Genomic DNA, 12,763 nt, shown 5'->3' on the forward strand with positions numbered 1-12,763 from the left:
ATAGCAGATGGAAAACTAAAAAATAATTTAATGATCTTTAAGTTTGAATACCCCCTGATAAAAAGAATGCAGAAAATCAGACTTGAAAAATAAATCAGATTAAAAGACACAAAATATTTGGAAAGGTGCGAAAAGATAAAGTTTTAAAATGTCTGATTTTGTAAAAAAAATCATATTTTTATAACAATAAATATTTGATAAAGTCTGAGTTTTAGAATTGAGACTCTGTGAGAGTAGACAATTACTAATGTAATTACAAGGGGAAGAGTTAAAAGGTAAACAACAGTGTTTTATATTTTACTTTGCCAATCATGCATATTTCTGTAATTGTCTACACATTTTTCACATAATTTAGTAGAAAGAATCTAAAACATGAATAAGATTAATTCAAAATAAAATGGGGTGAAAAGGAAACAAACATTCCAGCAATATTGAACTTTTCTTTATGACCACAACTATATAGGTTTTAATATGTTTTTAGTTTTAAGTATTTAGAATAAGGTTTTCGCCAAATGTAATATCACCCTAGATCTTAAATAAAGCTTCCTTTAAAAGGAACTAGCGGCTTCGCCCCTAGCCGTTAGGTGCTTTGCCCTAGAGGTTTAATTACATCTTCTATTACCTACCAAACGGAAAAAAATGCGAACGGATCGTTACATACACAGCAGAAAAAAATACAAACGGATCGCAAATTAGCAAAATTCGTAAAAAAAAATTAGGGGGGGGGATTTTTTTGTTTTGGGGGGGGCTTTGGGATAGAAAATAGCCTAAAACCACCACAGGACCAGTAGGTATATTCCCTGAAGAGTAGAAGCAGATCGGTTCATTAGTTACCGAGATCTTAAGGAACGGACAGATGGACAGACAGACGGACAGACATCAAGCTACTTTGTATTTTTTAATATGTTTTTTGAGATCTTTGAATCAGACAAAAAGACATTTCTTTTCTATTAGTATAATAGTAAATAATTTCATACTTAGACTGTAGACAATTAAATAAACTCATGTTTTGATGGATTTTCCACATTATTATGTTCTGTCTAACTGCTTACTAATAAGGAAAATTATGAATAAGGATTCATTTTAACTCTTTTTTAAGTTGGACAACTTAAAAAATTCTGTTAAAAATTATTTTGTGCTTTGTAGGCCTTGTAAAGCTACTTGCATCCCCCCAGCCTTCTAGGATTATTTTACATTTGTAATTTCACTTATATTTTTAGAATCACCAAACCTCAATGATTATTTTACATTTGTAATTTCACTTATATTTTTAGAATCACCAAACCTCAAGGATTATTTTACATTTGTAATTTCACTTATATTTTTAGATTCACCAAACCTCAAGATAGAAATTATACAATTTAGCTTGATGTCTGTCCATTTTTTCTGAAGCTTAAGATCTCGGTAACCGCTGAATCAATTGAGCTCTACTCTTATACCTACTGGCCCTTTGGTGGTTTGAAGCTAATTTCTTGAGGGGTGGGACTCCCCCAATCCCCCACACCCCCAAAAGAAATTTTTTCCTGTTTATGTAAGTGAAAAGTAATACTCCTCAAGGAATATAGCTATTGGTCCTGTGGTGGTTTTAAGCTAATTTCTTGTAGGGTGGGATACCCCTAAACCCCCCAAAAAGAAAAAAATCTTTAATTGTTTTTAAAAAATCCAAGTCACGAAATTTTTGTAAAAAATCACTCCCCAATTTTTTTTTATATTCCGAAGTACAGAAGTAAAGTATCCTGGGTTATATAATGTCAAAGAGTAATTTTGAAAAAGTAGGGGGACTTCCCATTACCTCTTGGGGGCAAAGACGTTGTTAAATAATTAAACAAGACCGAAAAGATGATATATGAGTAGATGTCGAAGTTAAGGGTCAATTTTCAACGGCGATTTCTCTTAAGAGGTCAGTGCTACCCTCCCCTAAAACAGCTATAAACCTTCCCAGGACCTATGAGAAGCTGTTGTAAATGAAAACCAATTTAAAAAAAAAACAAAGCAAAAACAAATTTAATGGAAATATATCTAGGTAAGTTGATATTACATATTCACTAAATAGATAAAAAAAGAATTTTTGTTTATTATATCTTTTTTGGTAATTTTCATTACAGAATTTTACAATTTACTATAGGATACATAATACAGGTTAACAATTTTATTATTAAAACTTTTGTAACTAATTTGTTTTATTCTTAATTATTTCATTTACAATTTCATATATTATTAAAGCTTACTTTTATCTAGCTGCCATTAATGGTATAAGTCTCTTTTCTAGAGAGGTAATAAATACTTAATTATAATTCATAGACTAATTCAATTAAGATTTTCTTCAGTCATTGTGATCAGTAAGATGGAAGGAAAACGTATTTGAGTTCATAACCGGCGCCCTGGTCATCGTTCGAGTCTCCGCTCTGGTAGGGGAACATGTAGGGACCATTTGTGCAGTTGTCTAAACAACAATCATAAGTATTAATATGTAAGTGTCTTAAAAATCAGCCATGTGACGTCATAAAAAGGAAGGATTATCCATCTCTTTTTAAGTGGTTTTCTTTCTCACTTCCCCTCTCATCTCCCTCATTTTTATGATGTCACATGGCTGATTTTTCAAACACTTTGTCCAGCTACTATAGAAGACCTATAAATCCATCTGGGACCATAAACCGTCAAACTTAAAATTGAAATACATCCACAATGATCTTAAACAAAATCAAGCACTGTGTATTATTAAGATTATTATTTTAAGAGTCTGTTCCCAGCTAGTTTGAACTAACCAAACAAGATTTAACATAGAATTGTTTTTAAGCCAACGAATGAGAAAACGTGTTCTTAGAAATTGTAAGTGAAAGTCAGAAGGTGAGGGGAAGTGTTAGAGGAATGTTCTTGTAAAATTTAGCTCTGTTAAATGTAATCACGAAACCTCAAAAATATAAGGTTTATGTCTTTTCAAGCATGACCATCACACATACAAATAAAACAATTTGATAACCATATGTAATGGAAAATTTCAGCTGTCTATCTTCAATATCAGCCGAAAAAAATTACATTTCCCCCATTCTGTTACGGACCGACTGACGGTCAAACATTGTAAATTATAGAGTAGCTTTGCTACTAAAAATGCTTACAAGTTAAAGATGAAGGGAATTCATTTCCTGTGGCGCATTCTGTTCCAAAGCACAGCTTACCATCCCCAATGTCAAAATGACTAAAAATAAAAAAATAATCATTTCTGTTGTTTCATTTCTTTTCCTTAACTTTTTTATTTTTCTATTGGGGGAAGGGAAGACAAATAGCCTGAAACCATTCCAAGACAGATATTAAAGTGTCCTATTTTATATATGATGATTCCTTTTCATTGAGGACTCAGTCTGTTGATTCAGGGATTAACAAAACATGTATAGGAAAAAACACTTTTAATATGAATGGGTATATTTGAATAATCAAAAAACGACATACAACACACAGACTCTAGGGGCGTGGTGACACATCGGCTACGTCACCTTTGAACATACTCTGCAGTTTGGATTGCAATGTAACGCGTCTTATCGCCTAGGGTATCAACACCCATCAGACAACTAACCCTTTGATTGCACGACCTTTGTCTGAGAAGTCCAAACTGTGCATGGTAATGAGGTGCGCCTGTTTTGGGCCAAGGCATTCCACCACTCTAACTTTTTAAGTCGCGTACTGACATAGCAGCAGTTGGAATCTTTTTTCTCGTATTCATTCGAATCCGGTGGATAGGAACCGGTTCTCATCCATACGAAAAAACTATGTCTAGCATCGTATTATATCCAGCTTTCTACGAATATAAAAATGTACAATCATAAGATTAAAATAACTATTAACGTCTTTAGTTATGACGCGGTGTCGGACCGAGATTCGAACCTTCCCGACGGAACTTATAAAGAATCTTTGATATTATAAATCTAACAACAATAGATTTTGTCACCCTAGATTGCAAATATGACACAACAATCTAACAGATAATTTTTTTTGTAACTTGACAAAATATCTCAAAAATCAGCTATGTGACGTCATAGAATTGAGGGATTATCTACCTCTTTTTTATGACGTCACATGACTAGTTTTTAAGACACTTTGTCCATTAACAGTTTTTTTTGTTTACATTAAAAAGGCAATTAATACTGGCAGATTAAGTTTTTATTTCCTTGTTGGGACCTCTCGTATAATAGTTATTTCTCGCATCGTATTATAAACGGCTTTCCGCGGATATAGAATGTACAAATATAAGATTAAAACTAGTTTTTAAGCCCCGAGGTGCCAAAGGCACCGGTTAAAAAAACTGGTTTTAATCTTATGATTATACATTTCTATATTCGTAGAAAGCTGGATATAATACGATGCTAGACATAGTTTTTTCGTATGGATGAGAACCGGTTCCTATCCACCGGATTCGAATGAATACGAGAAATATAAATACCCTTACTTTGCAGTAAATGAAATATCACAAAATCCAGGTTGATTTTTTATGCAGGTGGCGTAGTTCATGTTGGAAAACCATTCTCCAAATCCACCCTGAAAATATAAAATTGGCAAAATAAAATCGAATATAAAATTAATTTTTCGCATGTATTGTTGATAAATCATCGAATAATGGGTTGCTATTAGAAATCTAATTTAGTTTCTGAGGACTTTTACGTCTGTTGTTTTTTAGGGGAGGGAAATTTTAATTAGCTGGACAAAGTGTCTTTAAAATCAGCCATGTGACGTCATAAAAATGAGGGAGAGTGGGAAAGAAAACCCCTAAAAAAAAGATGGATAATTCCTCAATTTTATGACGTCACATGGCTGATTTTTGAGACATTTTGTCAATCTATTATAATGTTGATTATTTTTATCATTAGAAATCAGATGCACATGGAGATTGGTTGTGAGGATCATTTAGCCAATCCCAAGATAGGTTAGGTGTCTTACACATCAAAATCTATGCTATATATATTACAAGCTGACCTGCAATTTTATTGTTATTACATAACCCTAGTCTTGAGTATGACAGGTGTTCTATATTAGTCTACCATAATAAATGCAAAGAAAAGGTCTGCTTTAAGGTGCTTCATTTGTAATGACCAAACATCCTGTAAATCTCACCTCCTACATCCTTAGCCATTATTAAGAAGGTACGTCCGTCACAGATTAATAGCTTTTTTCGTTAATTTTGGCATGTTAGAATTGTCCTATCGATTTCAAACTTTGCATGGTGATTCCTATAGTAGTTATGTACGATTTAGAAAGCGTAGCAACTCTATAAGCATTAACAGAATGTCTGTACGTCCATTTTAAACATGTTGATTTTTTTACTTTTTTAACAACAAATTTGTATGTGATAAAATTATCCGATTGATTTGATTTTTGGAATACTGATTCCGGACAACAAAGTACAATGTTATAAGCATTTCCATAATCAAGTCCTACAAACGTAAGTATGTCCTTAAAAATTATCCTGTATTTAAGCAGTTTTTCAACAAATTTAATTTAAATTTTGATTCGAGATTTATACATTTATGTTCCGATTTTTCAGTTCTGACACACTACAAGTATTAATGTTCGTTTGTCCTACCGTTTCCGATCTTCGCTTTTATGAATGTTGTCATCCTTGTTTTTGACATATGTGGTTGGGGAGACTTAAACATGAATATTAACAATCATTGGGTTACTCTGTACATACCTGGTGGTTGAAAGATTTGATGACACCCTCCGGTTCAGTGAAATACTTGAGGCATAGAGGGGGAGCAGCATCTTCCTTTTTCAACTGGGTAACCTAAACAAAAACCATCTATTAATTAATTTTCAATTGAATTTTGTATGAGATCACAATTCTGTAAACGCAAACCTATCCGTTGTCGCTATAAAGCTAACAAAAGCTTTACAAAGTGTCTCAAAAAATCAGCCATGTAACGTCATACAAATAAGGAATGATTGGAGAAATGACGTCACATGGCTGATTTTTAAGACACTTTGTAATCTTCCAGCTAGCAAATTAAATAACAGAGTAGCTTTTTGGCCGAATCAAGTGCTGCAACTAACAATCCTTTTCAAATATGTATTTGTAAAAATGTGGCGAGTGCCGAGCCCTGCCAATCAAGTTTACCTTGATTCTGTATTTTGCCTCCGAATCTTCCTCAATATTGAACATAATCTTAGTGTCCACATTTGTGTCCGCTACTGACAGGTAAACTAAACAAAACAAGGATGATAACATCTATAAAAGCTCTGAAACGGTAGGAAAAAAGAAGGGGATTAACACTTGTATAGTGTCAGAACTGAATAATCAGAATATAAATTTGGCAAATGTAAGAGTCGAAGCAAAATTGTAAGTAAATTTGTTGAAAAGCTGGATAATGTTTATGGACAATACATACTTACATTTTTAGTACTTGCTTATAGAGTTGCTTCGATTATAATATTGTACTTTGTTGTCCCAGGAATCCGTATACCAAAAATCAGATTAATGTGACAATTAGATCCCATAAAAATTAGTTGTTAAAAAAGTTAAAAAATCAGCATGTTTAAAATAGACGTACGATCATTCTGGTAATGATTATAGAGTTGCTAAGCTTTCGAAATTGTACCTAACTATTACAGGGATCACCATGCAAAATTTTAAATCGATAGGACAATTCTAACGTGCCTAATTAACGGAAAAGCTTTCCGTCACGGACTGACGGACTGATCATAATTATAAAAAAGCTTCGCTTTTAACAAGTATAACAACATCTATCATCTAAAATCTTACTTGGATCATTATCAGTAAGAGATCCGCAGACAGGCTTCCTCATGAGGTTGGGATAGTCCACATCAATGATCTGAAGAGTGTCGTTCTTACATTCACCGTTGCTAGGACCACTCAGCTCCACGTCTTCAAATTCAATCCTGACAATGATATGTCTTTATAATAAGTAATAAAACTAGATGCGAATACAAAGACGTCCAAGGGGGGGGGGGGAGGGGTAAAGTGGGGATTACCCCCCCCCCCCATTTAAAATTTACCCCCAACCATTTAAAATAACCAAAATAAAAAATCCCTAACAAAAAAAAATTTTTTCGCTTCGCGCGCATTTTTAATACTAAATATTTAATAAAATTTAAATTACCCCCCCCAAAAAATTTTACCCCGGAGGTAAATTTTTTTTTTTTTGGGGGGGGGGTAAAAGAAATTTACCCCTGCCAACAGATTTCAGGGGGTATAATTACCCTCCCCCAAGCAAATTTTACCCCCGGGGTAAAATTTTTTTTTTTTTTTGGGGGGGGTAAATAAAATTTGCAACGCGCTTCGCGTCATTTTACCCCCCCCCTTAAAAAAATTTCCCCCCTCCTAAAAAAAAAACATTGACAATTTTGCTTACTTTAGCTGAACAACGTCAGTAGAGTATTTGGCAATTGCGTATGTGCATGATCCCTCCGGGGCAGAGTTTGGGAACCCAGCGGACTGTAGGTATCCAACCTCGGTCTTGATCTGGGAGCCACACGCAGGAGGAGCAACTAAATTAATTTAAATGATTCCTTTAAAATGACGTCATACAATAAAAATGACCAATGATAGGCCAGTACACATTATATTGACCAATGGTAAAATGTATACTGGCCTATCATTGGTCATTTGTATGCGCAGTTACTCTTTAACTTGAGTATGTCTGTTCGTTAGTCGTTAAATTACTTTGTTGTTAGGCAACGCGATCGTCATTCATCAAATAATAATAAACTAATTAATGTATTTTTTTTTATAAATTACTGATAGTTCTTTATAATTCAGGGATCTTAAGGGAGAAGACAATAAAGGATAAATTGAAATACATTCTTAATAATGATAGACAAGGTTACTTCATGTATTGATTAAACTTATGGGTTAAAATGTTATGATCTTCTAACCAACTAATTAAATCTCAATTATACGTTTTAGAGCCTCAGAATAAGATAACGTGGTTATGAAACTTTGGGTACCAGTGTAATTTACAGTATATCCCTCCGGAATAATTATTTATTATAATTGTGGATGTGCATAAACTTATCTACCTTTGTCTTATCCCTTAAGATCCCTTTAATTATTTCTTCAATCTTCCTAAATTTTACAAATGCTTTTGAGTCTGTCTTGATATAATTTGGAGATGGGGGCACATTCAACCCCCCCCCCCCCCCGGAATAGTGATATCTTTTCATAGTACATATACAAAATGACGTCATACTAGCCTACCATTGGTCAATTAAATGTATACTGGCTTGCCATTGGTCAAAAAAAATGTATACTGGCCTGCCATTTAGTCTATCTATATAGGCCTATAATAGCTCATTTGTATTGTTTGACGTCATTTTTTTAAAATGCACTATAAAGAGCTTCATAGTTATTATATTTTGAGCCCCGCATGAAAAGGGTTAAGTGTACTTACAGATGCAGCATACAGAGAAAGCTTGGCCACAGGTACCATCAATCTCTCCACCCTCGTTATCACAGTCGGTGGCCTTCTTGCACACACCCTCCAGACCGCCATCAGACCCGGTACAGTTGTACGGCGCCACACGCGCAAATTGGGCAAAGACTAAACAAACATGTACCTATAATTTGGTGCTTTCCCCTAAAAGTGCATTTGGAGCAATGAAACTAAATTTGAAAGGTACATAAAAAAAACTTACACAAACTTTACATAAAAATAATCTTTAACATTGATAAAAGAGAAAGAGAGAAAACTATGGATAAAAAAAAGAAAAATGTAGAGAATTAAAAAAAGAGAGAAAGAGAGAGTTAAATATAAAAGATAAAGAAAATATAAAAATATATGTACATTATATTTTTAGTATTTTTTAGTATTTTTCTCGACTCCTATTCAAGATGGACAGTTTTGTCCATCTGTCGGTTATTTGAAGTGATATCGGTTCCTAGATTTTCAAGTTTTTGTGATTTTCTCAATTTCTATTCAAGATAGAGAGCTAAAACTTTCAGAAAGTAATTTATATTACATTCTACATATTTTCACCAATTTTTATTAAGATTTGTCTATTAATTGCGGTGTTAGATCGATTCCTAGATTTTTAAGTTTTCATGATTTAAAGGTTGCGTGATTTTAAAGGGTTCGTGATTTCCCTATTTAATCAAGTTAAATGATTATTGTATGACACTGCTCTATAGTAAATTTTTTCCGATATCCATTAATAATTGTTGAGCTTCGCTACTTTTCGGATGTTGTCATCCTTGTTTCTAATCACTTTGAATTTGATTTACAATACTCACATGATTGTCTTTCTATTCTGACTTCGGGTTTAACTTCTTCAACCACTTTCTCTGCAATTTTGACAGTGTTTTGATTTCAATCATTTTGGATTTTTAGTTGGTTTCAATAAAACATAAAGTCAGGGGGAGGGCAGGGGAGTTGATGCAAGACTTCATAAATACAGGATACTGTTCAAGGACATACTTACATTTTTAGAACTTGATTATAGAGATGCATTGCTCATAACATTGTACCTTGTAATGTGAATCAGTATTCCAAAATACTGATTCACCTCAACTGGTTTTAATCTTATAATTGTATATTTTATATCCGCGGAAAGCTGTTTATAATACGATGCGAGAAATAACTATAATCTGTCTGTTAAGGTCTAGCTTATTAGTTACCATTAAATATGTTAAGCTTTCAAATTAGGTCCTGGGCAGGTTTTTATCCATTTTATTTAAAATTTAATAGATTCATAGAGGCATCAGTTGAATATAAAACACTCCATTCCTTCTTCGACACTGTCAATAACTTTGACAACCTCATCAACTTCATCTTCTGTAACAGCTGTAGGGATCTTGCTCGCCTGTCACACAACACAATATTCATTTTACGTTCAATCAATATATAATGGCCTGTATGAAAACAATGTGTGAATACACATTACTGCATACTTCCTACCTTTTGGGAAATAATTTAATTCATATATTATTGTTGTTTTATTTATATGTATGTACACCAAAGAATAATAAATCTAATCTATAAAAGTAACAGGATGTCTATGTGTGTGTTTGTCTGTCTTTACTGAAGATTCTTGCTATATGCTGAGCCGATATGGTTCTCCTTTTTAATATAGCTTGTCATAGGTCCTTAGAAGGTTTATAACTATTTTGATGGAGGATACCATCACCTTCCCAAGAGATATCGCGATAGAAAAAATTACAATATTTGAAGAAATATCAAAGAAATATAAATTTTATATTTCAGACGTTAAAAAATCATATACGACTAAATATTTGTTTTAAAAGATAAGATAACAAAAAAGTTTCGGGACCTTTTATTAAAAATATCCATGAAAGCTCACACTTTAATAGTTTTATTGAATTTAATTAATTATTACTCTCCCCTTCTGCAACTTAAAAATCTTGATTGTCTTTAGAAAAATAATTCAAACTGTTTGTTACAATAAAGAAATAAGTTCCAAGAGAAACGCAGGAGTCCCAAACGCAGGAGTGGACAAACGCAGGAGTGTTAAAATATTATTTTAATTAAGTATTTCTGTACAGATTAGATTAGGTTAGGTAAAGATATGAATGTACATATAAGCCCCCCGCAGGGGTTAGGCATAAAAAAACCTAAAAGATAGTCTAAAATAGGTTAGGTTAAGTGTCCACTCCTGCGTTTTGGACTTCTGCGTTTGCCCTAGAACCAAGAAATATACATTTAAGGCATATTTATTAAATGAACATTGATCCTTCCTGTACAAATACAAAGCTTGATAATAAGATTAATGACAAGCGCCACATCATAGCACAATTTTTATATCACAGCAAAAATAATTTAATATCCTAAAATTTCCTAAGGATATTTTAATAGGAGGTTGATAAATTATTTTGCATAGCGAATATTCTTTTTTAATATCTTTGATAGGCGGGAGGTTTGTACTGTATTGTGTAGTAAATATTTTTCCAGAAACCGATTAATATCCGCTGGATTAGAACCGGTTCTATACCATACTAAAAAATCTTGTATCGCATCGTACTATATCTAGTTTTCTACGAATATAAAAATGAAAAATCATAATAATAAACCCAGTTTTGTTAGCCCTTGCCTTTGATATCTCGGGGCTAACAAAACTGGTTTTAATCTTATAATTGTACATCTTTATATCCACGGAAAGCTGTTTATAATACGATGCGATAAATAACTATACTTGGCTTATTCAAAAAGATGGTCACCAAAAGCTTATTTGGCTTATAACCATCTGCTTAGTTCTACCTGCTGACTTTCTTGTGGAAATTCTCATATTTAAGAGAACTTTAAAGTTACTTTTTAAAACAAAATATTCATCTGTCAATCTGTCTATCGGTAGAAACGTGATTTATTTAATTTTTGTAAAAAAATTTCTCTTCGTGTACTCTTGAAAATTTTTGATTTAAAATGCGGTTAAATAAACCTTTAATGTGTTTACTAGCGGTTGCGCCAGTAGTTTTCTAGGCCATCGTTTCTGTCGAGATATTAACGTTCAAACAAAAATATTAATATCCTAATATATAAAGTAGTAAGCATTTTTTGTCTGTAGCAAAGGATCTCGCTAACCGCTGAACCGATTTGGTCCTCCATTACAGTGAAGCTACTTATAGGTCTCGGGAGGGTTTTAGCCTTTTAGGCTATTTTATTTTATATAAAGTCTGGGTAGGTATGGTTTTAGGCTATTTTTCTGCTCTTTCGTATTCTTTCGAATATAGAGCCCCTAGATGCTAGGTGCGCAGCCGCTAGTATTATATAATAGAATGTATTCTAATTGCAAGACTTACTGTTAAATATTATCAACCAATTATTAAACACCTAAAGTAAGCTGTGTGCTAACAACCAAACCGTTTCGCGCAAGTTGTTTATTCACTCCGAGACCCCAGAACTTTTGGTCTGATCCAAACCAAATTTTGTAGCTAACTGGTGCTAAAAGAAAATTTATACGCAGGACGAAAAATTGCAAAAAAAATGTATGAGCAAAGAAAGTGGAACTAACCAAAAAAGGGACGGAAACTTTTTCCTCTGAATGCCAATATACCGCCACATTCGGTCCACTTTTCATCCCCCCCCCCTCCCCTACAATCCTTATGAATTTTTTACATACACACAAACTAATATCATATATTAGTAAGGAAGATAGGGGCAGGGTTGGGGAATTTTAACCCCATGGGGCATACAGGAAAGATAGCATCGATCGCAGAGAAAATTTTTTCGCACTTTGCTACCATTAATGGCCAAAATAAAAATGTAATACAGACGAAGCCCAAATTGTGTCAAAAATGATCCACGTGACGAAATAAAAATGAGGGATTATCCACATCTTTTTTAGGTTTTTTTTTCCCACTTCTCCTCTCATCTTCCTAATTTTATTACGTCACATGAATCACTTTTGGCACAATTTTAACACAATTTGGACTTTGTCTGTAATAGACATTAATGAAATTGAATTCAAAAAGAGTCTTTGAAATCAGCTAATAGCGTCGGAAATATAAACTAAGTCGAGTCCCTACACAAAAAGTAAAGTAATTTGTTATCAGACGAATAGGGTCTCTGTCACTTGGGGCAGATAGATGTATGGATTATACAATATACACCTGTAGAATAGTAAATGAAATATGATAATAAATACTGGCTTTGCCTCTAGCATCTAGGGAAGGAAAGAAGAGCAGTAAAAAGCCCATACAATCCCAAGACTTATCTAAAAACAAGGATGACAACATCCATAAAAGCAAAACTCTGAAACAGTAGGATAAACGAACATTAACACTTGTAGAGTGTCACAACTGAATAAT

The 12,763-nt window shown here is 33.3% G+C and overlaps 1 protein-coding gene across 2 annotated transcripts; it reads right to left on the reverse strand.

The window, feature by feature from the left end:
* Positions 1-2,054: 2,054 nt before the first annotated feature.
* On the reverse strand, positions 2,055-11,909 carry LOC145318695 (uncharacterized). 2 transcript variants are annotated; one of them, XM_080160141.1, is made up of 12 exons: positions 11,787-11,909; positions 10,696-10,796; positions 9,729-9,803; positions 9,236-9,286; positions 8,397-8,546; positions 7,359-7,494; positions 6,749-6,885; positions 6,104-6,189; positions 5,681-5,773; positions 4,442-4,530; positions 3,117-3,196; positions 2,055-2,443 (listed from the first exon to the last, which is right to left on the reverse strand). In XM_080160141.1, exons 2-12 carry the CDS (start codon positions 10,745-10,747, stop codon positions 2,337-2,339), a joined length of 1,056 nt encoding a protein of 351 aa, XP_080016267.1. In that variant the 5' UTR covers positions 10,748-10,796; positions 11,787-11,909; the 3' UTR covers positions 2,055-2,336. The 2 variants fall into 2 exon arrangements, with proteins under 2 accessions (XP_080016267.1, XP_080016268.1); XM_080160142.1 differs by having other exon boundaries at positions 10,696-10,786; positions 11,787-11,897.
* Positions 11,910-12,763: the final 854 nt, after the last annotated feature.

This window comes from Acartia tonsa, chromosome 5, assembly GCF_053477335.1.
Source record: "Acartia tonsa isolate MP-2025a chromosome 5, ASM5347733v1, whole genome shotgun sequence".
Classification (NCBI taxonomy): Eukaryota; Metazoa; Arthropoda; class Copepoda; order Calanoida; family Acartiidae; genus Acartia; species Acartia tonsa.

Coding starts and splice junctions, on each gene's coding strand:
- LOC145318695 (XM_080160141.1), bottom strand. CDS start 10,747: ATGATGTGGCGCTTGTCATTAATCTTATTATCAAGCTTTGTATTTGTA. Junction 5,774..6,103: donor AGGCAAAATACAGAATCAAG/GTAAACTTGATT, acceptor GTTTTTGTTTAG/GTTACCCAGTTGAAAAAGGA. Junction 2,444..3,116: donor ATTCCCTTCATCTTTAACTT/GTAAGCATTTTT, acceptor ATTGTTGTTTAG/ACAACTGCACAAATGGTCCC.